General features: G+C 43.4%; 1 protein-coding gene across 5 annotated transcripts in view; it reads left to right on the forward strand.

The window, feature by feature from the left end:
- The window catches only part of ABCC4 (ATP binding cassette subfamily C member 4 (PEL blood group)), a 189,924-nt gene that overhangs the window by 78,669 nt on the left and 83,303 nt on the right, over positions 1-27,952 (forward strand). For all 5 annotated transcript variants that reach the window (XR_010383585.1, XR_010383587.1, XM_010980230.3 and 2 more), the window contains 8 exons: positions 3,079-3,173; positions 3,425-3,511; positions 8,546-8,642; positions 11,794-12,003; positions 13,310-13,450; positions 14,257-14,294; positions 14,680-14,774; positions 16,462-16,608. Coding sequence is in view for 3 of the 5 variants with exons in the window: in XM_010980230.3 (XP_010978532.3) it covers positions 3,079-3,173; positions 3,425-3,511; positions 8,546-8,642; positions 11,794-12,003; positions 13,310-13,450; positions 14,257-14,294; positions 14,680-14,774; positions 16,462-16,608 (910 nt within the window). In the remaining 2 variants the exon portion in view is untranslated. The remainder of the gene's footprint in view (positions 1-3,078; positions 3,174-3,424; positions 3,512-8,545; positions 8,643-11,793; positions 12,004-13,309; positions 13,451-14,256; positions 14,295-14,679; positions 14,775-16,461; positions 16,609-27,952) is intronic.

Below are 27,952 nucleotides of genomic sequence, written 5' to 3' on the forward strand. Positions count from 1 at the left end.
AGTCCAGCTGTAAATATCTGATTAGTTTTTCTCTAAATGAAGAATGCCTTTGAGGGAAAAAAAATCACCACATTATGACACCTGAATACAATCCAAATTCTTGACTGTCATCAGCGATCTGGTCAGTGATTACATGGTTATCATCTCGCTGAGGAGTCTCGTTCGCCCTTGGTTTGAATCCAACTCCACGTGAGGTCTGCCCCCTGCACTTGGTGGTGTCTCCTCCATCCCTTTCAGTCTCTAGTTTTCGCTCTCTGCTTGGTTTTTGACTTGTGATTTATTATTTAAAGAAAACAGAATGCTTTCACGTTTCTTTGTATTACTGCATTGTTTGACTTGGGGAGAGATTGTTTTCAGAAATGGCACTGAGTTTCGTAGAACTGGCGAGATGAAACATAAATTAAACATTAAACAAAACTAGTGAATCAATGGGGAAAACTGAACTTACCTGATAGGAGGATATAATTTGGCAGAAAGAAAGAAATAAAAAATGACCTGATAAATACCATGTCACTCTCTTGGGTTATAAAGATCAGAGAATAATAGCGTTAAAGGGGTCTCCCCGGGTCTGTGCAGTGCAGCCTGGATGTCCCACTGTTCTGTTACACTGCGAGGAGAGCCTGGGGCAGACTTGCAGATTTGATGTTAAAGGCTTCAGACCTGCTTTGTGAGGAAATAGTAATTTGCATGAGCATCACAGATGGTATCCACTAAGCAGCGTTTTATGGTCATGTGGACAAAACAGAATTTCCTGTTTAATGAGCTTCTATCTTTTAAGTTATTAAAGAAGAACTTTTTAAAAAATTGCTGATTGATAAAGTTGGGAGGTGGAGTACACAGGTCTCAGGCATTTCCCTTCGCCTTTAGTTCAGCTCCTGATGCCCAGGCCAGGGTGTGTGTGTTTCTTGGCACGCCCTTGCCTCTGTGGTGAGGCTGAGCCCTGTCTTCCTCCCCACACCTGAGCATCCCTGGAGGAGAGCAGGTGTGGGGGACACTGGGCACCATTCAGCATTTCCCCCTGGGGGTGGGTGATTGGCTGCAGCCTCGTGGGGTGATTGGACTAGGAACACAGCTGTGTTCTGGGCTTCACCCACCCTTGGGTGTCTGTGTGGCACGTGGACTCTGGTGGGAAGGGGCCCCTGCAGGATCAGGCTGCACAGTGATTCTTCTGTACGTGTTTATAAACATGGACCATTTACAGCAACCGCCCCCCCAGCCCCGAAATGTGTGCGTCTGTGCCAGGATCTGGCAAGTGAGGATTCTGAGCTATCTTAGTATAAAGCTTTCCAGTACAGCACTGTGGAACTTAAACCCGACCATTTTCTGTCCTTTTGGGGATGTTCTTGTCATCTTTTTTCCCTCAGGTAATCTGATTTGTCCATATTTTTAAAAAAGTAATACTCAAATGTAACTTTTGTCAGGGAGGGTGTAGCTCTGTGGTAGAGTTCAGGCTTAGTGTGCACAAGGTCCTGGGTTCAACCCCCAGCACCTCTGCTAAATGAATGAATAAATGAATGAATGAGTGAATAAATCTGTCTATCTAATGCCCCCCTCCAAAAAAGAAAAACAATCACAAGTGTGACTATTGAATAATTTACAGATCCTCAGGTCAAAATTTCCTGTCCTTCTTTGCTTTGTGTTTCCCTGCTTCCCCCGACAAGCATGTGCTTAGTCCAGGTGATCTGCTCTGAGTCCCTCGAGCAAGCTGTTTCTTTCGCTTTGGCTTTTCCTGCCCAGACTGCTCTTCCTCCTCTCATTTCCCATACAGATCTTGTCTGTCACTCTGTCACTTGTCCTAAGTAACACTGTGAAGACCCGGCTCAGGTGTTATCCCTTCTCTGAAAGTGGGATGCTGAGGCCGAGAGCAGCCAAACGGTCAGTTTAAGACACACTTACTCCTGGGATAAATGAGTCCTGTGCCTTCCCCAGCCTGTGCCGCCAGCTGTCACACTTAGAGCTCTAGCACTGACCTTCACACTTGCATATCCAGCTGCAACGTGACGGCACAGAGAGGTCATCTCAGCTTGTCCACACCCAGAGTGTCCTAGACCTGCATCTGCCATCTTCCCCAACTCTGTCAGTGGAGACTCTGTTCTTCCCCTTCCTCCCGCCCAAAACAACTGTCTTCATCTTCCATCTTCTCATACACCCCCACCCAGCCTGTCAGCACCCCTGGGATCAGATCAGACTCCACCTTGGAAATGTGCCTGGAATGGGACCCCCTTCCCTCCACCCCCACTGCTCCCATTCTGATTCTCACCACCATCATCTCTCACCTGGATTACTGCAGTAGCCTCCTAACTTGTAGCCACCCTCACCCTTGGGTGTGCACCCCCTCCCCCAGCCCAACACCTGTTTTCTACAAACAGGCCCTTAAAAAACCTCAGACCACGTCAGTCCTCCCCACCTCCCTCCCCATTTTACTGGGAGTGAAACCAGCCCCCCCCCCCCCCCCCCGCTCTGTCTCTGCCCTCATTCCCCACATTCTTGGCTCCAGCTCTCCTGGCCGCATTGTTACTCTTGGAACCCCTTGGGCATCTGCCCCATGGGCCTTTGCACTCACTCATTACTCCGTGTGGAACACCCTCTCCAGGTCTGGGTGGGTCTGCTGAGACCCACTCTGAGTAGAGCCCTTCCCGACCCCAAGATTGACACATGTTCCGCCCTTCACACTCTGTCCCCCTAAGCCGGCTTCCTTTTCTTCTAGTCCTTAGTATTTGTACTCCTGTTAATTTTCCATATTGTTCCTCTCCCACCTTGGAGAGAAACTCTGTTTTCCTTGCAGTGGAATTCATTGTGCCCAGAACAATGCCTGGCATATAGTTGATTCTCAGTAAATATCTGTTAAAATGGTCAAATGCATAAGTTCTGTGAAAAACTAGAGTGAAAACACATGAAAATCCCTGAGTTATTTTGTTTGTTTGTTTTGAATTGTTCAAGGTTACAATACAGTCACTGAAATATACCCATTGCTGCTGCTGAAATACTTGTATGAAGAACTGATGCTAAAAGATTAGGACCACAGGAGAGCACATTTTAAATCTTTGTCTTTTTTTCCCCTCTTCTGTCTCCATGTAGGATTTACAGCTCTTGGAGGATGGAGATCTCACTGTGATAGGAGACCGGGGAACCACCCTGAGTGGAGGCCAGAAAGCCCGCGTCAACCTCGCAAGGTAAGTCCGCTTTCAGCTGCCATCTGCCGGGCTCCTCCGTGGTGTCTAGTGATGCTGAGCCCGCCCGCCCCGCTCGCCTCGCTCACCCCACTCGCCCGGCTCACCTGGTGGGGCGCCCTGTGAAGCGGTGTCTCCACCCTTTGCATCACCTCTTGGAATAAGCACTGGTTTGTTGGACGCCGACATGATGCAGAGATGAGATCCACAAAGCATGAAGCGTTCTCCTCCTGACACCTCTTTCCGTTTTCTAGAGCAGTGTATCAGGATGCAGACATCTACCTCCTGGACGATCCGCTCAGCGCAGTGGATGCAGAAGTCAGCAGGCACTTGTTCGAACTGTGAGTTTGCTCCTGTTTTCTATCATTTCTTCCTTCCAGAAACCCTCTAGAGCTCAGGGAGCCTTGTGCTTCAGGGCACTCAGCTCGTTCTGCTCTGGTGTCCCTGTCTCCCCTCCCTTCCCTCCACAGAAGATCCACTGTCTAAAGATTCTGCATAACGATGAGGTGAAGGTAGGAGAACACAGAAGGTGCTTCCAGCGTGTGGAGGAGAGTGGGGTCCGAGCTTTGAGGAGTCGGGAAATAGACAGCAGATTTCGTCCTGCTGCTTACAGCCAGGACCCCGTGGATGGATCCAGACCCCAGGGATAAGAAAGATGATACATAGTTTTAAACTCAAAGAGTGGAACTCTGTTACCTGGTACTTGGCTGTCAGTTCTTTTTCTCCATCATTTGTTCAAGACACATTAATAGGGAAGTTTTCAGAACTGACATAAGATTTATCACTTATCACATATCACAGCAAAGTTTCAGTCATTTAATGTTGTTTCATGAATACTTAGTAGAATTAATACTTGGGCCCCCAGTGTTCACTTGAATTTGAAACTTGGGATCTAGAGTCTGACTTGAGTCTTGATCTCATTTTTTGTTCCTGGAATTGGTTGACAGTGGCTCTTGTTTGGCCACCAAACCACTGAAGTAGAACAACTCTGATGCTTTTCTGTGTATCCTGTGCCCTAACACGTGCTGACTAACGCCTCTTACGGAGTCTAGACGGGCCTTTTTGAAAGCATCGTGACCTAGCTTTTGCTCAAGCAGCATGCACATCTAACCCATCTTCTAGAGCAGTGTATCAGGATGTTCACCCTGTTAGTTCACCTTGTTAAAGCCAATGAGCCATTCAGGTGCACTTAGTAGAGACCTACTGTGTGCAGTGAGGTCGTTCCCCTTATGGATGTTGTTGTGCAAAACCTCTTATTTCACAAAAGAGGACCGTGAGTCAAGAGCGGAGAAGGACCTACCCTGGGCAGAGTAAGGACGACTGAGGCGTTCAGCTCTCATTCCCGCCTCTAAAGCGTCTGTCTCTAAGGAGGGTTTGTTAAGATGGGAAAAGTTGAGCACACTCAAGGTTTAGAGGGTTTTGCTGCAGGGCAGTAAGTGCTAAATGGGGGAAGTGGCAGTGGTAGGCTTTTAGCTTGCATTGCAAAGGTCCCTGTGCATTGAGCTTGGCGGAAAGTGCCCTGTGAGCCTGTGGGCGGGGAAGGGCTTGTGGAGGCTGAGAACGGGATTCAGTTCCTTTTGCTAAAGGAAGAGTAGAATCTAGCGAAGGTGTAAGGGTGGGAAGAAGCCGGCTTGTGAGAGCAGGAGGCTGGTCCTTGCTGCAGGTTGTAGGGCAGAGAAGCTATTTGGAGATTCTCGCTGGCAGGGCCTGTGTTAGTTCGCTAGGCTGTGTCTGTCCAGGCTGCTCTGACAGGATACCAAGACCGGGCAGCTTATAAACCCTCAATTCTGCAGGCTGGGCAAGTCCAGGCTCAAGGCGCTGGCGGATTTGGTGTCTGGTGAGGGCCCGATTCCCACATCCTCACATGGCAGAAGGGGTGAGGGAGCTGTGTGGGTACCCCCCCCACTTTTTTTTTTTTTTTTTTTTGGTGAGGATACTGTTCCCATTTATGAAGGCTCTACCCTCATGACGCAGTCACCTCCCATCCACCCCGCCTCCACCACCATCACATTGAGGGGTAGTGCTGACTCCTTCGCAGCTTGAGAGAGCAGGGCAGCTGTCACATGGCATGGCCCCCCACTCTCTGATCTGACCCCCCTTTCCCGCCTCCTCCTGCTCGTGACTTGATGAATTTTTCCGTAGAGAAGTACCTATGGCTTGTACTACGTTCAGTGACAGGTCTCTACTGCTGTGACTGAGATTCCCCACCACGCACGCTCCTGGCATCATAGGTAGCCCAACCACTCTCTCCCCAGTGTCCCACCGTGAACTCGCAAATGTCAGCCACCCTGTCTTGTGTGCCTCTGCCCAAGTTCTCCATCACTCTGAGAACAGTTCGTTCTGGCCACTGTGTCCCTGTCATAGGGAGGAGAAAGAGGAAGGTGATCTGATTGCCAAGTACCAATGTGCTTATCACACAGGCTTTCCCAAGTTCTTCCTCACATGGGAGGTGTTTATAAAGTCCTCTCCAACCTTTTAGGTTTAAGGACTTTGGATGTACACGTGATAGATGCAAGCTTGCTAAGATTGTTGTTTGCTAATCAGAACCACATTCTCTGGGGAAACTCAGGGCAGGGAGCACGAATGCAATTTAGGAAATCACTCAGCAGCAACTGGAGAAGGTTCTCAACGAGTTAGAAAATTGGATGGAACAACATGCGATGGAAGATGGCGGTCGTGTCGAGGCTCAGTAATGGGGAGTGTTTGTATTAAAGGTGAATGAATAACATTTCAACTTGCCATTAACGGTTTCCTTTAGTCATGAATCTATATCCAAAGTTATTGAGGTTTTTGAGTTTTACAAGTATGTGTTGCAAACATTAAGGGGGTTCATTCACCTCCAGGAGGTTAGAGGCACTTAGGTGAACTGGTGTCAGTCTTTTCTCTGTCTAGCAGTGGATCCCCTTGTGTTCCAGAGAGCACCCCCCCCACACACACACACCGACCACCACCTCCTGCGTCATCAGATCTTCAGGTCTGTCCTAACCAGAGCCACACGACTGCCTCTGCAAGTCACCTTCCTGCCCCAGCCCTTCCGCCCTTTGCAGACTCCCCCTCATGTTCAGGGTGTGGCTCCAAGTCCTCCAAAGGGAACAGCGTCTTCGCCATCTGCCCCCACTAGCCTTTCCAGTTCAGATGCTCCTCCTCTGTCCCTGAGTCAGGGGACAGTGTGACTGGGCAGAGAAGGAAGGAGAGTGTTGTGTCCCTGCCTTTCTGTCATGTTCCTGCAAGGGGAGACCGGATCCTTCGGTCACCGCACAGCCCCCACTGGGTGGTACTTGACCACTTATGTGTCTCCCCACCCCCGCTAAGCGGTGAATGCACAAACTTGCCTTAAGAGGTCATGTTCTGTCCCCAGACCCCTACACCTGCTGCTCTTCTTCCAAAGATCTTTCTCTCAGATGGTCTCAGCACCCCTGTGTCACCCCCTCTAAGACAGCACCCCCCCCCCCCTTCTGAGCACACATCAGAGCCGACAGTGCATTTTCTATACCCCTTCCGGGTTTCTCCCTGGACTCCATGCAGGGTATTGTCTGCTTTCTTCATCTGTGGCTCTGTTTTTGGCAAATAAAACATTTGGGGTTGTTCCATCTTGGACTTAGCAACACATCAGATTTGATTAACTTCCACCTTTAGGGATTATTGACAGGTAATTTTGAATTAGGAGAAACAACTGCATTAAAAGCTTTAGTGCTAAGTCTGAAGAATGGTTTTCTCAGTCAAGAACCTTAGTTCTGAAAGCTGAGCTAAGACATGTCAAAAGGGAAGAATGAATCCTTTCAGACTTAGTGAGTGGGATTGCTGGGTCATATGGTAAGTCTGTTTTTAGTCCTTTGAGGAATCTCCATACTGTCTGCCATAATGGCTGCACCAAACTGCATTCCCACCAGCAGTGTAGGAGGGTTCCCTTTTCTCCACACCCTCTCCAGCATTTGCCATTTGTGGACTTTTGAATGATGGCCATTCTGACTGGTGTGAGGTGATACCTGATGGTTATGTGTCTGCATCCTTGCTTCTGATCACAGGCCCAATGTCCAAAAGTCTCCTTAGGGCTTGTCTGTCCTGAGCTGAAAGCACACGACCGCTTGTGGGTTTGGGAGGAGTGGGGAAGGGAGCTAACATTTGCTGAGCAGGTTAGTGCTTTTAGTTCTCAGAACACATGGATGAGTTGTCATTGGCCTTGTCTTGAGATGAAGAAACTGAGGTTCCGAGAGGTTTACTAGCTGGTCTGACGTTGTCAGGTTAGTAAGAAGGATTTGAGCTGCAGTCTTGTGTGTCTGGATCCCCCTGTCTGATTCACTCAGCAGGTTGGGCTGTGGCTCTTCTTCCTGAGATTTGCCCTATGAGGGACTCGGGCACCCAGAGCATGTGCCTGGAGCCCTGCCTGTGGTCACCTGGGCCCTGTGTCCGGCTACTCACTTCTCCAGAGGGGTTGTAGACCCTTGTGGGATGGGACTGGGGCTGAGTTCCTGGGTGTCTACATTTAAAATGTAGGAGCAGTTTGAGGGGTTAGTATAAAGAAAAACTGAAGGTTGAATACTGAGGGGATCTTGGCCAAAAGAATTTGGTGTGTCTTTTGAGCTTTTAGGTGATTTCCAGCATTTTGGGTTTTCATTTCTTATTTTCATACTCAAAGATTTTCAGGTTTTTTTGGTTTTTTTTTAAATTGAAGTACAGTCAGTTACAGTGTGTCAATTTCTGGTGTACAACACAATCATGCATATACATACATATATTCCAAAGATTTTTAGTTTTGATGAAAGAACATTTGTCACCCAGTGGAACTGGGAATGTAGAGACTGACTGAGGTCCTGCTACCATTCATTTCCTATCTAATATTTTTGGGGAAGAAAGGTCTAGAAAACAGAGTCTGGCAAAGGTTACTGAGAAGCTACTATGTACATCATAAATAATCACCTTGGACACTGGCTAAGAAAAATGCCCACACTTTATATGACGTAGACCTGTCCTGTTCCCTTCCCACAGGGAGACGGAATAGTTAGCATTTTAGTTCAGTCTGGGCTTGAAGTCTCAGTATTGCTCAGTCGTTTTCCATCATGAAATATACAAATAACTGTTAAGATGAGTATTTGAAAAATAAACTTAGCAGTTGGTGGCCCTCTCGCTGGACTGTTTCTAGACTTTCTTAGTGGAGCTAGACTCGAGTTTGCTGCGGATGTATTCGAGAACCTGGTTGGATTCATTCATTGATCTGTATTTGTATTTAATTTGTATTTATATTCAAACTGGTATTTAAACTACCGGTTTTTGACTGTCGTGTTGCCTTTGTCTCATTATGTTTTCAAAATACGTGTTTTCAGTTTGGCGCAGCCCCGTTGATGTCCTTTTGCTTTCTGTCCCTTTTACGTTTGTAGGTGTATTTGTCAAGCCCTGCACGGGAAGATCACAATCTTAGTGACTCATCAGTTGCAGTACCTAAAAGCTGCAAGCCAGATTCTGATATTAAAAGATGTAAGTAATTTCTAGAAGTCTGTGGAAATTGCTAGCACTCCGGTGTGTTTAAGGACAGGCCTCCCTGCAGGTCATAGTCACCACCCTCCTTCCTTAGTTTCATGTCCCCTTCTTCTCAGTACTGGTACTTGTGCCTTTGAAGATGAATCCAAAGACATGTGGAAATGTCACTCAATGCCATAAAACCCCTAAAGTATGTAAAACTGCTACCAGAGACTGACTGAACTACCACTGCTTAGTGAAATTTGTTAAGGATAATGGTGCTATTTTATTTAGAACTTTTTGTTTTTCTCATCCATGACTTGAGTCAAAGTGTGTTATTTGGAAATTAGAGATACTAAGATATGTTTGTGCCATGTGATTGTCATAGACAGCTTGCTTAAAGAGCATCTTCCATTAATACTAGAGGTGAGGTTGGGTAGCCGGGCAGCTCTGGCCAGGGACGCCTACTCTCTTTGTACAGGTGTTTGCCGGTCTCACTGTGCAGGTCTTTTAATGAGCCCAATATGTGTGGGATGGTGCAGCAGTAGGACAAGGTCCTGCCTTCATGGGGCTTCTGTACTTCTTGGGAGAGATGCACTGAGAGAGACAGGGCTGGGGGCTTGCATCCTGGTGGCCTCCCTGTGAGGTGTTGCCTCGTGGGGCCTGAGTGACTGGAAGGTGCGGGCCACGCAATCCCCCGGGGGAGAGGGTGGAAGGCAGAGGGTCCCAAGGAAGGAGCTGACCTGGCGAGCTGGAGGAGGGGCAGGAAGGCCAGCGTGTCTGAGGCAGAGTGAGCAGGAGGACGTGCCCGGGGCTGGTCTCCGAGCCGTGGGCAGCAGGCCTGGAAGTGGGGTGGAAGCCACTGGACGGTTCAGAGCCAGAGGAACAGTGTGATCTGATGCATGATTTTAAAGATCCCTCTGAGGTTCACTGGAGGGGCGACAGCAGAAGTAGTTTGAGGTCTTAGTAAAGTTGAGAAGACAGAAGTATGGGCGTAAGCTAGTGTATTGGTATCTAGAGCTTCTCTAACAAGTACCGCAAACTGGGTGGCTAAAAACAACAGAAAGTCATCTTCTCACCGTTGTGACTACGGGTCTGCATCAGGGTGCTGGCCGGGCTGTGCTGTCACTGAAGGCTCTAGGGGAGAGCCCTTCCTTCCAGCTTCTGGCGGCCTCCGGCCTGCCTGGTGCTCCTTGGCTTCCAGCTGCAGCGCTGTGCTCTCCGCCTCTGTTGTTCCATGGCCATCACCTCACTGTCTGTCTGGGTTTGTCCTCTTGGATGTGGGGTCACTGCACTCTGGTGTGACTCCATCTTAACTTGACTACATTTACAAAGACACTGCTTCAAAATCAGATCACACTTACAGCTACATGTTTAGGGCTTGAAGATCTCTTTGTGGAACCACCATTCAACCTCCAGCACCGAGCATGGTTTGGGGTGGGTTGGAGGTTTGTGAGAATTTTTCAGACTTGGTTTGATTCCCCACATTTGCTTTTGTGCCTCAGCACCCTGACATCCAACCCTGGTCTGTTCCAGTAGACCCTTGGTCAGATTCCTCACTTATGAACTTAATTGCTGCTCTAAGGAAAGTTATTAAAATGCAGATCCTTCACTCATTCGGGGTTGGGGATCTCAGGTTCTTCAGAATCGAGAAGAATGAATTTCCCGTGCAGAGGGTGATACTAGTGTGGTGAACCCCAGCATCGGCAGTGCTCACCGTCACTAGGCGGGAGAGTGACCTGTGTAGCCAGTCCCTAGGTGTGTCAGGGGCCCCTTATTCTTTCGAGGACATCACCCCCTGTTTTAGTACCAGCAAAACAGCCATCTCTCCACCCATGAGCACTGCTGAAAGAGTTGGATGCCGTCCTTACTGCTGTCTGGCCCCTCTCTTACAACAGAGAGGGGATGGCTGTCCCCTTGTCCCCTTGGGATTGTCAGTGCTTGGCTGTCTCTGTCGTGTCCTTGTGCATCTTACACATACGAAGTGGAAAGTGGTAATTTCATTTAATAAGGTGGATGAATTTTGCCTCCCAAGCGGAGCAGACAGGATACTGTTCAATTCCGCAGTGTCAGTCGGTGCCCACAGGCTTCACTGACTTTCTCCCCGTGGACCTTCTCGGGCGACAGAATGAGCGGAGGCACCAGCTAGGGCCCTGGGCCACCTTCTTCCACCTGACCTGCCTTCACCAGAGTTTTGTATCCTGGGATTTTTTCCCTAATGTTGTGTTAGACACTGAGTTCACCTGCTGAGTCTTGTTTATAGGATGAGAAGGTCATGAAAACATCTGCACGTTATTGTGTATAACTTTCTAAGGAGAGGAAGCTGTGTAGCGACATGTCACACGTGTTAGGAGAACATGGTTAGACTGGCTGTAGCGTAAGTGGTTTGCTGCTTTGGGGGCAGCCTGGTTGGGTGTTTGTCATTCGTTGTTCTTCACATTTCCTCGGATTTGAGGGCACTGGTTCCTGCTTAGGTTTTGATTTCCTGGCGTGGGCTGCCAGGACTTGAGAGCCACCCCCGTCTCATGGCATCCTTGTTTAGTTACTTTAACAGGTGGAATTCTGAATTTTCAGTTGGGAATTTCCTGAGTTTGTGGGGAAGTTGTGAAGACCATCAAGTCTCCACTCTTGGCCGGGGCTAGTGCTGTCCCAGCAGGGGGCGTGACACTGTGACAGTGTTCACTGAATATTTGTTGAGTGACCGTTACCTATGCAGGTGACCTTGTTCCCACTTCCGTGTCAAGTTTAACTTTCTGTCCTGGAATATCCTCCCCAACTGACTGTTTTTAAAGTTTTGCTTGTCACATGAGCGTTATTTCAATTTCCATGTTGTCTAAAACTGCTGATCCTTCCACCAAGCTCTGTACCTTTTGCTCCCCAAAATGCCCGTGGTAGTTACGTCAATAGCCCCCACTTTTAAACACAGGGTTCCACATTTCTTTCATATCCCCCAGCCCCTACCGCAGGGTTTGATAGGGAACAGAATGCTCAGTTCTTTGTCAGGTAGAACCAAACTACATTTGTCAACCAGAATTCCAAACCTGAGGATCACTTTTTTTAATGAAAATCATAATTTAAGACCAGATACCTACTCTTGGTTAGTATTTAATTTAGATTAATATTATCAAATGCAAATACACACCTATCAAATTCTTTATTTTTATTTTAGGGCGAAATGGTGCAAAAGGGAACTTACACTGAGTTCTTGAAATCCGGGGTAGATTTCGGGTCTATTTTGAAGAAGGAGAATGAGGAGGCTGAAGCCTCCGCAGCCCCCGGAACTCCCACTCTGAGGAATCGGACGTTTTCCGAGGCTTCGATTTGGTCTCAGCAGTCTTCCAGGCCCTCATTGAAAGATGGCACTCCGGAGGGCCCGGATGTGAGTTTCTCCCCCTACAGCGTGCCCTGGGCCGCCCACCCTTCATGGCCTCGTGGACCCTCAGTCTGCTCCGCTCGTGACATCTTTGCTTGTCCCAAAGTAGACTCTAAGATTACTTGGCCTCCTTATTCGATGGAATTGGTAGAATTAAAAGAGTGTGAAGGGAGCCAGCCTGACTGGGGTTCTCCTCCGGGTGTGGGGTGGAGGGTCTCAAGGAGGTCAGTAGCCGGTGAACCCCTATAAATTCCTGGCTGTTTGTGGCTCCAACTGAGGTTTAATTTGAAGACCCCATCGTACTGAGTCCAGCTGCGGCCCTCATTCAGTCAGCTATTTTTCCTGTATGTTGGAATGTTCTGGCGCTGCGGGCGACTGGTGGGTATGATTTTGCCTCGTCACGTGGTTTGTGATCGGCCAGAGGTAGCATGGCAAAGCCTCTGACACACAGCAGGCACTTCGGTGCTCGTTCTGGGCTTCCGTTCTTACCCTTCTAGTCTGAGAGCCACATCTTATCTACCTTGAATCCCCAGTGGCAGCACAGAGCCCAGGACATCTTTGGCTCATGTGACTGTAATGTATTCTAAGCCCTCCAGACAGAATTGCAGAAATGCACTCGGTCTCCCCTAAGAACATGCACAGGTGTTCCTCGCTATCCAAACCCTCACTGTCCAAACCCAGGAGCCTGGGTGACTCTGATATGTATTCAGATTTAATCCCTCACATTCCAAACTCAAGAATCACTCTCCGAAATTCAGGAGCCAAATACATTCGGATCCTGTGCTCTTCCTTGGTATCCAAACACTCTTTATTCAAACAGCTGAAATTGCTGTTTGAACTCAGTTTACTATACACTACTAATATTTTGAGCCCTTATTGTGTATTAAATAGTTTCCACCACTGAGTGACAGAAATAATCTACAGGGGTATATTAGCTCCATTTCGTATATTATCTTGGAACAAGCTTCTGCCTTAATACAGAATTTATATCAGGTATGTTATATGTGTTCTGCAAATCATATTGTTCTATTTTAAGCAAAGTCATGCAACGATGAATAACCTTGCAGCAATAATGTTTCCTTATTTCTGATAGATTCCTAAAAGTAGGATTGTTGGGTCCAGGGGCACATGCATATATGATGTGGCTGGGTATTTCCACACCGTCTCCATCAGAGATGGACCATTTTGCACTCCTGTCAGTGTATGAGATGTGTCTGTTCTCCCACAGCTTTGCAATAGAGGGCATTGTTGTAGTTTTGAAATTTGGGGGTTCATTATTTAATATTTGGTCTCACTGCAATTTCCTTCCTAGACTAAGGATATACAAGTTACACTGCCAGAGGAGAGCCGTTCAGAAGGAAAAGTTGGTTTTAAGGCCTATAAGAATTACTTCACAGCTGGGGCACACTGGTTTATCATCATTTTCCTTATTCTTCTAAACATTGCAGCTCAGGTAAATAGGACATTTATTTTTTTATTTGTGTGCTAAGGTTGACATTTATAGTACTATTTATGCTGTTTTAATTTTGTTGTTATTTTTAATATTAAGAGATACATTTCAAAAAATTGGCTCATGAGATTGAAGGATCCCGCTGAGTGAATTTGAAATCTAAAAGGCAGTCCTGTAGGCTGGAATCTCAGGCAGGGGCTGACAGTGTAGTTCTGAGGCCAAATTTCTTCCTTCTCCCGGAAGCCTCAGACTTTGCTGTTAGGGCCTTCGCCTAACTGGGCGAGGCCCACCACATTATTGTGGCTAATCTCCTGTGCTGAAGTCCGATAACAGACATGAACCACATGTACAAAATACCTTCACAGCAATATTTTGGTTTTTGATTCAATCCCTAGAGACTGGCCTGGCCAAGCTGATGCATAAAACTGACCATTATAGTACCCCTCAACGTTTTTTTCCTTTGGGAAAAAAACCCAACATTTATAATATTATTGCATTTTGCAGCCCACCTGAGTTGCACTGAAACACGTGATCTGTGGGGAGCAAAAGAAGTGAAGTGTACAGGTGTCTCATGAGCAGGACAGATTTTCGAGGAAAAAAAGGATGTCTTTTAAAAAAGATTTTAAAGTGTCATATGCACTCCCCTTCCCTGCATTTATCTGGGACGTGGGGCTTGGCGCAGACCTGAGCCGGAGGGACCGCCTCTGTTTTCTGGCGGAGCCTTTGCATCCCCCAGGCTCTTGAGTGGGAGTCTGAGGGGGTCGGGGATGTCAGTCAGTGATTGATTGATTGTTGTTTCCCTGTTCTAGGCTTCCTATATCCTTCAGGATTGGTGGCTCTCATACTGGTGAGTGATTCCTGGACCCAAAGTGGTGTGAAACCTACAGAAAGCATCATTTTCCCTCGCAGTTAGGGGAGACGTGGGGCTTGTTCAGCTTCCTCTTCTGATCCTCACATAGTTTCCCTGAAAAAAAATTCAAGTTCTGCTCGTGGAGTGTGACCCTCCCCTGGTCTCTCCTCCTGATGTCTGACCCTTTGCAGCATCTTTACAGATGATTTGGGGATCCAAAAGTCATGATTAGTTTGCATTTTTATAAGGTAGAGGGACAGAGCCCTGTGAGCTGAGAACCACTTTCCAGGATAAAACACGTCTTCCAAATTGAGGTTAAAATTTTTAAAAAGTATTTATCTCGGTTCCCATCTATAGCATATTTTCTTTTCCTGTTCCATAGGGCGAATCAACAAGGAGCCCTGAACATCACTGTAAATGGAAAAGGAAACGAAACTGAGAAGCTTGATCTGAACTGGTACTTGGGGATTTATTCAGGTACAGTTGAATCATCTGGTTTCTTACATGCTAGTCTGAGGTGCTTACAGCAAGCCTGTGTGAGCAACTAGGGCTTCCAGGAGTAATTCAGTGATGTCTTAGCAGAGTAAGAGTCTTAGTCGCATTTACTTGGTGAATTAATTAGAATAATTATTTTTAAAATCTACTAGAAGAAAGAGGGTGAATAAAGACTCTTAATTTGCTCTGTACTGGATTTTGGAAGTTAAACCAGGATTGAGCGTTCAGAAAACCAGCCACTGGAAATATGTGGCTATTGTCTATTCTAATAGGTTGCTTTAGCTAAATCTTCTATCATTATATGGATGGGCAAGGGGATTAGAAACGGATCCCCACCCTGTGTTTCGGATTGTTCCAATTCTGTCTGAATAAACCTTGGCTTTTATTGAACTTGGTTGAAATCCTCTGGCAGCAAGAGCCCCATATGAAAAGCATTATTCCCTCGCAGGTGTGCAGAGCGCCCCGTCCCACACTGCTCGTCTCTTGGGCTTCACTACCTACCTAGGACAGAAGCTAAGCAGGGAGAATCCCAGTGTCTGGGAATTGGGATTCTTATTTTGAGATCGCAATGTTACCGCATCCCGATCGGTGTGATTAACATCTGGCTTGCCAGGCTAATATTAACCTGGCTCTCTGTTTTCATAGGAGTGCTTAGAGTATATGTGGTGTTACATACTTTTTAAAGGAAATCCTCATCTAAAATTTTAAATATTCCCACAGGAACTCTCCTCTTTCCTAAAGACAAAGTGAGTTATATCATTTTAAGAACTCACTCACTGAAATCTGGTGTTTATTTTGTTGATTACTTGCTACAGTACCTAAATCTGTTAGCTGTGCCCCTTCTGATGGGTGGACCAGATGGGACTGAGAGGAAGAAGGAAGGGATTCTGTTACACATTCATATAGGATGGCGGGGTAAGGGGAAATGCCTGTTGATGGAACTGAGGCATTTGAACAACTTTCTGAATTTAATTAACAGTGATGCAGGGGAGAGCAGTACCTGATGGAATATTTATTATAGAAGTTATATCCACTGTGTTTAGCAGCGTGAGTTCAAGAAACGTTACGTGGGTTATTTTAAGTTTTATGTATACAGTAGGTACTCATTTATGTCATCAACAAAATGTAGTTTTAATATTATGTTCATTTAGGAATGTTTTGTGCATATAAAACAGAAGTGAGTTGCTCATTTAGATTAATTATGTCAAAATATAAGTTGTGTTTTCTTGTGATTCAGTTAAGATTAGATTATCTGCTTGCAAATTAATGGGATATTTTTATATTCGTTAAAGGGACTTGGGCTTTGTCTACACGGAAATGGTAGTAAATCATTTCTCCTGTTCCCCATTAATTCACATGCTGTTCACAAAGCACACCTCACTTTTAGATTATGAAACACATTGTAAATAGCCAGATTTGAAATTCGAAGGGAAGATTTACTTTTTATAATTATCCTTTTCTGAGTTTTTAGTAGAACTTGAAATTGAAGATAAGTGATTTTATATTTTTCTTTTTAAATGTATCTTGTGAATATATTGCATTCTGATAGAATCCGGTTGCTTTATGGAATGAACTGCATAATAGCTTCATAAACTACCTGACGTGTCCTAGCATCACTGAAGAAAGGTCAGAGATCTTGTGTTGTCTGAGTAACACTTCTTTGTTTCAGGTTTAACTGTCGCTACCGTCCTTTTTGGCCTGGCCAGATCTCTGTTGGTTTTCTACGTCCTAGTTAGTTCTTCACAAACTTTGCACAACAAAATGTTCGAGTCCATTCTGAGAGCTCCGGTATTGTTCTTCGATAGAAATCCAATAGGTAAGTCAGATACAAAGTTTCTCAGTAAATATGTTTTAACATACACTTAGACCCTGATTATTTTTCGGTATTTGAAAATGGAGGAGATGGTTGGAAGAAAATCACTGTTTGTGTTGATTCATTTTCTACCAAAAGCTTCACTGATATTTTTCTCTTACCAGAGAAAATCTGAATACAGGAGCATTTAAGCTTTTATTCCAAGTTACGTGTGTGTAAAGATAAATGAACGTTAATGTTGCAGAATGATTTAGGAATTAATTAGTTGTGTGGCTTATGAAACATCCTGCATTTGATGCAAATGTGGTTAAATGTCATTGCTAAAATATGGGCTGTATTACATAGCATTAAGCTAGGTTGTCCTCTAGGAAGGACCTTCTTGCAAGGAATCTCCCTACTCAAGATGGACTGTGTTTCTTTCATTGCCCATGCATTTCTGGAAACATAGATTCTTGGCATGTGCCCCGACTATAAGATTTAAGTAAAATGGTAACAAAAAATTACTAAAGACCCAAGCTGGGTGAAATGTAAACATCCTCTTGAATAAAGTTATATTGTGCACTTTTGATTCCGTAGAAGAGGCTTTGTGGTACTTGGCAGGTGGACCTTGAGTAGTAAGTTTCTCGATCTGAGTGCACCTGAAGGTTTTCCAGTGGTTGATTCCTCCTTGAGGCCTTTGACATATCTTGTCGTGGAAGGTAGCCTCCTGACCTGGGTTTCTATGAAGAGTTAGTTCATCAGCCTACATGCCGGCTCTGTTCAGTTGTTTAGACTTGTGGTGAGGCCCAGGGCGGGCTTGTCTTTCAGGTGGTGATTGACAGGACCTGTTGAGACAGGGCGCTGGGCTGGAGAGAGCTCGGGGTGGCCTTGGCCTGGCCCTCAGTCACCCTGTGACTGAAGTGGCGGGCGGTGCTGAGCTGGCAGATCTCAGGGCAGGGTGCTGTCATGGCTAGAGGTAGGGACTCTCGAGCCACCTGTCTGGGTTCACCCCGCTCTTAGTTACTCATGGTAACGCCTGGTTATAGTTACATTTATACCCACGTGCTGGTTACTTAATTCCTCTGTGAAGATTAAATGTGACTGGCTTGTAGGAATTTATTCAACACGTGTTGTTTAGTCTGGGCACCGAGTGGAGCGCAGGATGGTGGACTGCAGAGGCCCACACATTCCGTCTTATTACATACTATGAGGTTGCTGCATTTTGCTGGTAATCTGAAAGCTGCAGTCCTAAAGATGGGAGCATTAAGTGGGCCTGAATTTCTGTTATCACAGCCTCTGAATGCTGGTGACCACGGTTAACCAGGCTTTTCATATTCAAGACCTCAAGGCTTCTCCAGACGCTGATGTATTTATTATTCAAGGATTTGGGGCAAAGTTTAAATCTTCAAGGTCACTAATGTTTGAGCAGCAAGCACACCAGAGTTTATCTTGTCTCCCCCGTCCTAGATCTATTAGCAGAAATTCATTCCTTCAAGAAAATAGAAGCCCAAATAAGTACTCTAAAGATAAGTCCAGTTTGCCTAAAACGTTTAGGGGTCATGAATTATTTACTCTTTCAATGGTAGATTTAAAACATTCATTTTTGGGGGGCGGGGGGGGAACCTGAAAAGAAAATATATGCACGTATGTATGTATAAGTGAACTACTGTGCTGTACATCTGAAACTGTCACAGCATTGTAAATCAAGTATACTTCAGGCTTTATGTGGGAGATGTTAAATGTCCATTTGGATACAAATTTTTGTATTTTTTACAGTGGGAAAAACAAGCCATAGGAATGATTACGCCTCATCATCAATATTAATTGACTGCAGACTCGAATGGTTATATAATTACAAAAAATTCCTGTCTACAGTAGAGAGGTAGACATGCTGTTTTCCCTTCTCATCTTTCGTCCCAGGTCCTCCTGCATTTTGCTAATCACTGTGGGACCCTTGACACTTATGCTGAGAAGCAGGCCTTCAGGGGAGGGTCCTGAAACGCCAGCTGTCCTACCGAAGTCCCAAGTTCACTTACATGCTTGTGAAGCAGAAGGGCAGAGTCAGGTTGCGAAATGCATGTTTCTCCTGAATGGTAGTTTCTCTGCTTGCAGTTTAGTCCTCCTGGAGAGCTGATCTGTCTCTCCAAGCTCCGTGGCTACGTTCTCTTCATTTTGAACCCATGTGTGGTTAAATGAAGCTTACTTAGTTTGTTTATATAGTGTGATACCATATTGCCTACTGGTGTTTCATAACCCGATAAATCTTAAACTTTTTGGATAAAATTTTCATCAACTAGTGTGTGGTCTTAGAATGGCAAAAGCAAGGTTTCTTTTCTCCTTTTTGCCTTCTTCCCTTTTTCTCATTGATTTATCTTTGTTGTGCTCTGTCCTTTGATGGATGTATTTTGGTAGTGATATTGTGCATGTTTATTGCAGATTTTCTGGAGCCCTGACATTTCCTACATGTTTTGATTGCAGCAGGAGTTGAGTCTGCCTTTTTGAAGGTGGTCAGTTATAGTAGTCTGTGTTCTTCTGGCCGCGTCTACCTGCTCCTAATCAACCTTTGTTTTCTAACACCGGAACCCTGATCACTTCTATCAGATCTTAATACATGGGTGACACAAATTCCAGGTCAACAGTAAATCTTTTAGAAATTCACAGGTGAATTCTATTTTAAATCCAAGTTGTTGTTTTACTGACTATATCTGGCACAAGAGGGCAGCATGATCTACATTATTTCAGGGATATAATGTAAGGATATAATGTACCTTATTGCCAACATCCGATTTTTATTTTAACGCTTTCTTGGAAATTCTATTTTTATCGCTTTGTATTTTGTAGTGTTGATAGGGACTTTTAAAAGCATTATCCTGGTTTATTACGTTAAACCATTAACCTCTTTATTAAAGAATCACTCCCAAGTGTTGTCCTGGAATGTCTAGCATTTTAAACAAAGTTATTTGGATTTGCTAATTGCCACCTTTATCCCCGGGTAACTGCAATAGGCTGCTGCTGATGTCTTGCCTGGATGCCTTTCAATTCCTGTAGGGTTGAATATGGTTGCTTGTAGGGCCTGAGTCCAATGTGAGTTTCAGGAGAAATGTGAGCGCAGCCTTCCATTCTCTCGCACACCATCAGAGTCAGCAGGAGCCATTTACTCTCATCCAGTCCCTAGAATGTCACCCTTTGTTTTTGGTGAGAAGATGGGAGGGTAGTTGTCCTGTTTGTTCTTGCCTAATTATGGTGACATAACACTTGGCTGAGTACATGGACTGTAATGTATTTCAGATAAATATTTGTTTATTTGGTTTCAATTTATTAATTTGGCCTTAAGAAAGCGAGCCCCGGGTTCCGGGACCTGCTGTGTTTATTCTCTCAGGGAAATGCAAAGTTCACTGGGTCAGGGCCGGTATGTTCATGTTCGTACTACTGATTTCACTGCTGAGAGTGTGTGTGTGTTCACTTATTTATGCATACAGTGGGGAAAAAAGGTACAAATTTATATCCTTAATTTTCCTGTACAAATCAAATTAAGTTAGAGAGAATGCACTGTAAAAAGAGAAAAAGAAATGTACTTTTTGCTTTTCTTTTTTTTTTTTTAATGGGGGGTAAGTAGGTTTGTTTGTTTATATTTGGAGGAGGTACTGAGGATTGAACCCATGGCCTCGTGCATGCTAAGCATGCGCTCTACCACTTGAGCTATACCCTCCCCCTAAGAAATGTACTGTTTGGGGTCATTTTAATTTTTCTGGTGGAGGGTGCTTATGCCTGTTGGGGTGCAGAATAGGAAGGGTAGGACCTCTACTTTAAGGGAAAACATATTCTTGTGTCCTCCCTAATGAAAAATCTAGAATTGCACTAAGGATGAAGATTCAATTTGACTGAGTGGGAAGTGAGGCTCTGGAGATTTCACACATGTAAAACACCCCGAACTGGGCTGTGCGATGTGTGGGAGTTGAGCGCTGGGGCGAGGACGAGGTGGTAAGGGTGTGAACTGTGGTTCTGTTTCTTGCACGTGGACTGGGACTTCTTAGCCTCCACTGCAAGTGTGTAATGATGTCACGGGGAAGAAGAAAGTTAATTGAAAGCAACACGGTGAGCTCTTTGTACTGTCAGGATGCCCATCTTGCTCTGTACTATTTATAAAATCAGTTGTCAACAGAGCACTGCCTTGCTGGAAAAGAAGAGTCATCAGTAGCGAAGAATAATAATTGCAGGGATGCCTGTCTGTTTATTCAGTGCAAATGACCACTGGGGTTAGTGCTAAATGCGTATTTTTAACAAGTATAATATTTCAGCACTGTCAAAATTACCTTGACGATAATAGGCCTGTGAAATTATAGCTCTATAAGTTAGGAGGTAAGAGGGCTCTGCTTAACACACGTTAATCTGTGCCTGTTCACACAAGTGATTCTGCTGAGCAGGTAGCATGTTAGAACAAGAAATACTGGTCCTGAAGCCTCTGATTTATGGTAGGTGTTGTTTTGACACAGCATCATTGAGACGATTTACAAGGCAAGGCTTCATGTTAAAATATTTCACCAGTGTCATCATTCGTCACCGACATAAATATTCAGTAGTGATGCTGGAAAATTGGTAATATGCCCATTCATGCCAAATCCCTCGCTATGTTTCCTTTCAAGTGAGATCTGTTGTGGATATGGTTAAAAGAAACTGTGATTTTTTTTTTCTTCCTTGAGAGCAGATGCGCCGTAAGAAATTGAGAGTAAGAATAACAACTATCCTGACAGCTTTCATGTATTCATCTTGCCTAGGTTGCTTTTAATGCTGGCTCAAGTCCTACAGCCCTCCGCCCTCCCCTTCCCTTTCTTTGCTTAGTGCACATTGTAAAGAATATATTTATATGTACATTAGTTAAAGAGGCTTTTTGTGTTCAAAGGAAGAAGTTAGTCATCACCAGAAAAGCTTTGTTGCAAAACAAAAACACACATTTCCCCTTTCATTTTTCCTTGTTAAAAATAACAAATGCAAGTGACTGTAAAGGCAGTAACACAAAAGATGGCATCAATCATAATGATTCTCAATAGCCACATAAATATTATTTTTCCAGGTTTGAATGAAACAGCTAATAGTTTGAAGTAGGTGTGGTAATTAAATCCTGTCGGGTTGTGACATATTAAAAATAATGTTTCTCACATAACAATGGTTATATGTACTTAAGCTCTTATCAGGGTGATATTAAGTCATATTTTATTGGAGTTGCTCATTTACTGCTAATAGTATTGTAAAAGCCTTTGTTACGAGTTTAAATAGTTACATAGTTAGATGTATTTGGTTATTTTTGTCATTTTGTCAGTAATCTCTATAAAGGTGATTATTACAGCCCTTGTCTATAGTTGGTAAATATTACACCATTCTGGTGTACATTTTTAATCTATTAAAATGTTCTGATTACTCCTTATTCATTTTTTTCCCTCTGTACTAGTCATACATGGAAATATAGACAGCTTAGTAACAGAGAAAGCACTGTACCTGTGGTTGTCCAAATGTTGAAACGATGAGGTTGGGGAAGACTGTGCCTTGTTCAAAGTGGCAATTGTAGGGTCTTAGGAAATTATAAGGATGATTTTACTTAATTGTATTTTTAAATTTCCCAGCAGTGTATGTATTAAGTCATATGATATGTCATAATATATGTAAGTTCTCTACTTCGTTCTAATATCCATATTGTCTCAGCCTTCAGCAGACTTGGAGCCAGTCTTTGGCGCTCAGGACTCCCAGCTCCTGGTGTTCGGATGCTCAGTAATTTGGCATTACCTTATGGGATGTGTGAATTTTAGTACAGTCGTCCCTTGGTATCCTCGGGTCTTTGGTTCCAGGACCCTTGAGGATACCAGAATCTGAGAATGCTTGACATCCTTTACATAACCTTTGCACACCCTCCCATTGACTTTAGGTCGCCCCTGGATTACTTATACCTAAATGATATATATAGGAACTTTATGGAATTTTTTCCCCCAAATATTTTTGATGAATGCTCGGTTGAATCCAGGGACATGGAACACAAGGATATGGAGGACCAAGTGTAATTCAAATACTGTGCCCCACCCCCCAAGAAAAACATACCATTACTTCATCCTTATAGATTTTTGTCACGGTCAGAAAAATACATCGAAGTACCTTTATGACATAGTTCATTGCTTTTATACAGCCGTTTCAAGGGAAACCAGAAGAGTACTTCTGGGTCAGTTTCAACATGAATAATGAATGTCGGTAAGTATATTTGAAAACCGGACAACCTTCCAACAATAGGTGGGAGTCCATGGGAATTTGCTGGATTGAAATCCCACATGGTTTTGCTTTATAGCCAAGTCTTTCAAAGATCTGATTGCGAAGCTCTCCTCTGACACCATGGGGCAAATGTTTGATTTCCATTTTCTAATTGGAGCCTTCACCTTCTGTTATTCTGTCCTCTGCATGTGCCGCCCCCCCCCCCCCCATTTTAAACATCATTATTATTCCTGCCATGAAGATACTAGGGAAAAAAAATCCAGATATTTATGACATTGAGCCTTGATATTTTATTTCACATAAAGTTTAAAATTCCGTTGTGTGTTTAATCACATCTTTGTAGTGCTTGTCCCAATTGCAGGTGAGTTATAATTTAGGTAATTATGCATTGACTGCCTGTCTCTTCTCTTAGCCTTCTGTTCTCTGCCCTCCTGGAGAGTATCTATTGTGTTACTGCGAAAGCCTCCAGATCCAGGATTGGGCAGCCTGTAGCTGATTAGTAAGTACTTGCTGGCTGGATAGAAGAAGGGATGGTTTCAGGAGTGTATTTTAATTTCTCCATGCCGTGTTTTCAAAGAATAATGAAACTCCACAGTGTTGAAAGAGACTTAAAGCTATTTTTTTCTGACTCCTTGTGTTTATATTACATTGACCTCTTCCTTACAGTTTATTTTTAAAAGTAAAATTGGTAGTAGATTATTGATGGTGGACTTTGTTTCTGGTATGTGATGGCATGTAGGAAAAGCCAACATATTGGTTCTTTGGAGGCTGTGGTTCATGGAACCTGACTATGCAAGGTTCCAAGTGCCAGTCAGTCAAGGAAATGAAACTGTCAAACACCCAATACTTTTCCCCTGGGGTTTTCTTGTGCATTGAAAATGCATCTTGGCACTTATGTGGGTTAAATGTTTGATAGCTGGTAGTTTTACCTTATAAACTACGGGCCCTTAAGAAATAAAGAGGGAGAACTCATCCATTTTAAACATCGGTAGGCATTTAAAAACTATTATTGGATAGGGAGTTTTGAGATACAGGTGGAGATGTTGTGATGTCCTGGTTCTGCTGGAACATAGATTGGGAAGAGCTGTGCCAGCTGCTTCACTTCTCTTGGCCTCAGGTTTCTAACAAGTACGATGAGGGGTCTTTTTCACTAGTCAGATACTTATTGGTCATCTTCTGGTTGTCAGTTGTGACCCCAAACGCTTGGACAAAAAGTTCCTGTCTTCAAGGCATTTGGAAACTTAAGTAACTGCAGGCAGTGAATTGTTTCTTAAGAAACAAACAAAAAACTAGAGGCAATATCCTATGTTGGGCATATAGAAAAGATACAGATTGAGAATTTAATACAGCTGTAGACTAGAGATCTCAGTTCGTGTATAAACAAAACATAACCCCATGGTCTATTTCTGCTTGATAGTCAATTACGTGTTTCCCCTTGATTTCAAAAAATTTCCAAAGCAGTTCTCCTGGAACTTTAAAATGAATTATTTTCATGCATGGGGTCTTGGTTTAATCCCCAGCACCTCCTCTTAAAAAAAATAAATAAGTAAACCTAATTTAACTCCCCCACAAAAGTTAAAAAAAACCGAACAACTAAAAAGTTATTTTCAAAATGAAACTGCACCAGTGGGAGTGTGAGAGGAGTTTAGGAAATAAAAGTGAGTGGTTCTTTATCTAAAGATCACCATCTCTAATCTCACTGCAGACCAGGCCCTTGACCATTGTCACATGCTCTCCTGACCCCTCAGGGACTGGGCGCTAGAGCTCATCTTTGATAAGTGTATTAGGGAAAGAGGGGGGATGCCAGTGCTTCCAGTGTTGCCCTTTGTAAGTATCCCCACACACGTCTCTTTGGGATTTTTAAAAGTGTTACCAATGCTTTGACAGTGAGTAGAACGTAGGCAATGACAGTTTCTGCCTAAGTTGTGTTATCACGAAATCAACTATGATCTGTTGAGTGTTCTTTTCATTCCATTCTTGGCAACCAGGATTAATCTGTTAGAAATTTCCCCCTCATTTAGGGAGAAACTCTTTAATACCTAGAAAAAAGACGTCAAGCTTCAAAAGTACACTTTGAGTGGAAGTTTATTGAAATACTGTGGTTAAATTGAAAGCTATCATAAAATCAGGTGCTCTGTTCTGGAAACACTTTCATTTCTTTTCTGCATTTGCATTTTAATAGATTGTGTCACATGGGGAAATGTTTCAATCTCTTGAACACCTGGAAAGTCTATTTTAGGCTTGTGATGTGTTTAAGAGTCTTTATCCAGACATTATTCCAAATACAGTCATGCTCCTCATGGTAGGAGAATCCTGCCTCGGGGTCTGCTGTGGGGAGAAAGCCGTGTGTAGAGCTTGGGTTGTTGATACATCAGTAGAAACCAGTGTATCTGCTCTGGTTGATTTTTTTAGCCAAAATTTGGGGCTGTTTAAGTCAATAATTAGTTAATGGTTTCTCTCTGTACTTCAAGTGGTTATTTCTATGTGTCCTGTTGGTTCAGTGACTGATCTTACCCTCTGCATGATCGAGGAATATAATCAAAAAGTAGAAAGATTTTTGAGGGTGTGGTAAGGAAAACAGTGCACCTACTTCTTTCTGTCCTACAGAGATATTTGAACAGACCCTGTAGTATATGTGGATTTGCCCTTAAATATATTTTTTTTACATAAATAATTCCATATATCAAGATCAGCAGTGCTTTGAGGCAGAATCATGGATTAATTTTTTTCATTACCTTCAAATATTTAAAGATAGATTAAGATGGAAATGGTTGCTTTCTGGTATGTAGTCATTTTTAGATTTTTTTTTTCCTTTTTTCTTCTGTTGGTGTCAGACTGGCTTGGGCTCATAAAATTTATTTCCTTTAGGGGGAACTATAAATCTATTATTCTGCCTTTTTCGAGAATAAAATGGCAATAACATCTTAAAATTATATCTCATCCTTCTATAAATCTTCTCTATATTTTCCTTTTTACTCAGCATAAAAATGAAAAGGGAGTCAAATAGGGCTTAATGAGTTCCACCAACGGGTGATACTGCAGATCAAAGTATTTCTCTTGGTACCAACTTTTAAATATTAGTCTTTACATAATCCTCTAAATGGAAGGAAAAGAAACATGTATTTCACAATGATGAGTCATCAGTGTTACTAGAAAATGGTTCTTCCTTGACTTCCAGATTAAATAAATACTTGTTGACATAAATAGAGTAATAAAAGGCAGCACCTGTGTAATCCAGACGGTCGGTGGTTTATGGTACAATCAGATAAGGTGCTATTTATTAACACATTGTCAAGTCTGTAGACACACATCAGGGAATTTTAAAAATTGGATGAAGAATTTTTCATTCCTCTTGATGCCAAATGTTCTAAATACATCTTTAACAAAGGAGACCCTACAGGGGTTTCATGCTTAATTGACCTGGCCTTCAGATATGTCTTCTCTTGATTCTTGCTATATCCAGGTCGCCAACTTTTCTAGATGAGATTAAGGTTTGAAATTTTAGGTAGGAAAATGTGTACCTTGTAACTCGGAGGTAAACATTCAGTATAATAGAAGCTTCTCTTTTCTCGCTCCTTGATTCTTACATTCATTTTTGTCAGAATTAGATGACATAAGAGAGACCTCTGGTTGTCATCAGTAGACGTTTTAAATGTATTCATGCACAGGGAGTTGGGGTGGAGGTGGAGGTGCTGCGATGTCTCAGATCTGCTGGCGGTGGAACTTTGGGAGAGCTGTGCCCGTCATTTCACTGGCACAATGAAGATCCTCTCAATTGCAGCGTAGTAACCCTAAGTGGCATGGATACTGGGTTGGGTGTGTGTGCGTGTGACTTCCTTTGAGTTAGGATGTCACACCAGGATCAGATTCATATTATTGGATTCTGTTAAAGAAGTGTGAAATTTAAAGTTGGAAAATTAACCAGCGAGTAAAGTGATCTGTGACTTGACCAACACCAAAGTGAATGCATTTTCTTTATTTCTAATGATGGTTTTGAACCACTATGTTATATGGGATCCTTGGTGCCCTGTGGTAATGAAAACAGTCTTTGGAATCAACCCACCTGAACGTTAATCCCAGCCCTGCCAACATACCTTTGTCAAGTTATTTAACCTCTATCTGCCTCAACTCAGGTACAGTGAGGGTGATAGTCTGGAAATAGTCCCAGTCGTTTTCATGTGTGTGAGAATTAAGAGAATATATGTATATATATAAAGCATTTAAAGCAATGTCTAGGAAATAGCTGCCATTGATTTATTACTATTATTATTTTTTTTTTTTGGCAGGAGTGGGGGTCAGGTTTATTTTTTTAATAGCAGTACTGGGGATTGAACCCAGGACTTTGTGCTTGCTAGGCACCCATTCTGTACCCTCCCCCTAATTTATTTTTGACTAAGTGACATGATGAAATCTTAGGGATTCTTCTTTTTGCCTTTTTTCCCCCTACAAAATCCAAATGAATATGTTAATTTTTATAAAATGGTTGGGCATGGTGAAGTGTGTGTCTGTTTTCCCTGATGCAAGGAAAAACAGATAAATGACCAAGACTAACAAGCCACAAAACAAAATTGACAGCATGTTTGTTTGTTTGTTTGTTTGTTTGTTTGTGTCTTGTTTTTGTTTTCATCAGAGCTTAGCTTCATTCCTGAGTTCATTTTAATTTGGTTTTGCAGCAAGAGCTCAGTTTTGCATATAAGTACAAGACATCTGGTTTACTTTTTGTTTGGAGATGATATGGCTGAAATTTATTACAGAAGTCTATTTTGTAATTAAGGAAAGACAGTTGGAAATTTTATAAAATAATTTTCATTGCAATGGAACCTTGGAATTATTCCAGGGAAGTGGATGTGTTTCTTAAGAGTAGCAGGAACTTACCATTTTTTAGAAAATGCTGGTCAAAATGTAGAACTTCTATGTATTCACCTTTTTCAAAAAGCATGAAAAATGACAAATTTCACAAGTGAAAGTTAAAGTTGACCTAAGGTAGTTTTAGATTGTGGAGGCTTCAGATTTTATTCATGGGATGTTTTCAGAGACATTTCGTGGTTTGTTCACTCCAGTTAATTCCAGGCAGTCCTTCTGCATTTCTATCAGATGGGCATTCTGATACTTTAAA

Source organism: Camelus dromedarius, chromosome 13 (genome assembly GCF_036321535.1).
Source record: "Camelus dromedarius isolate mCamDro1 chromosome 13, mCamDro1.pat, whole genome shotgun sequence".
NCBI classification, from domain to species: Eukaryota; Metazoa; Chordata; class Mammalia; order Artiodactyla; family Camelidae; genus Camelus; species Camelus dromedarius.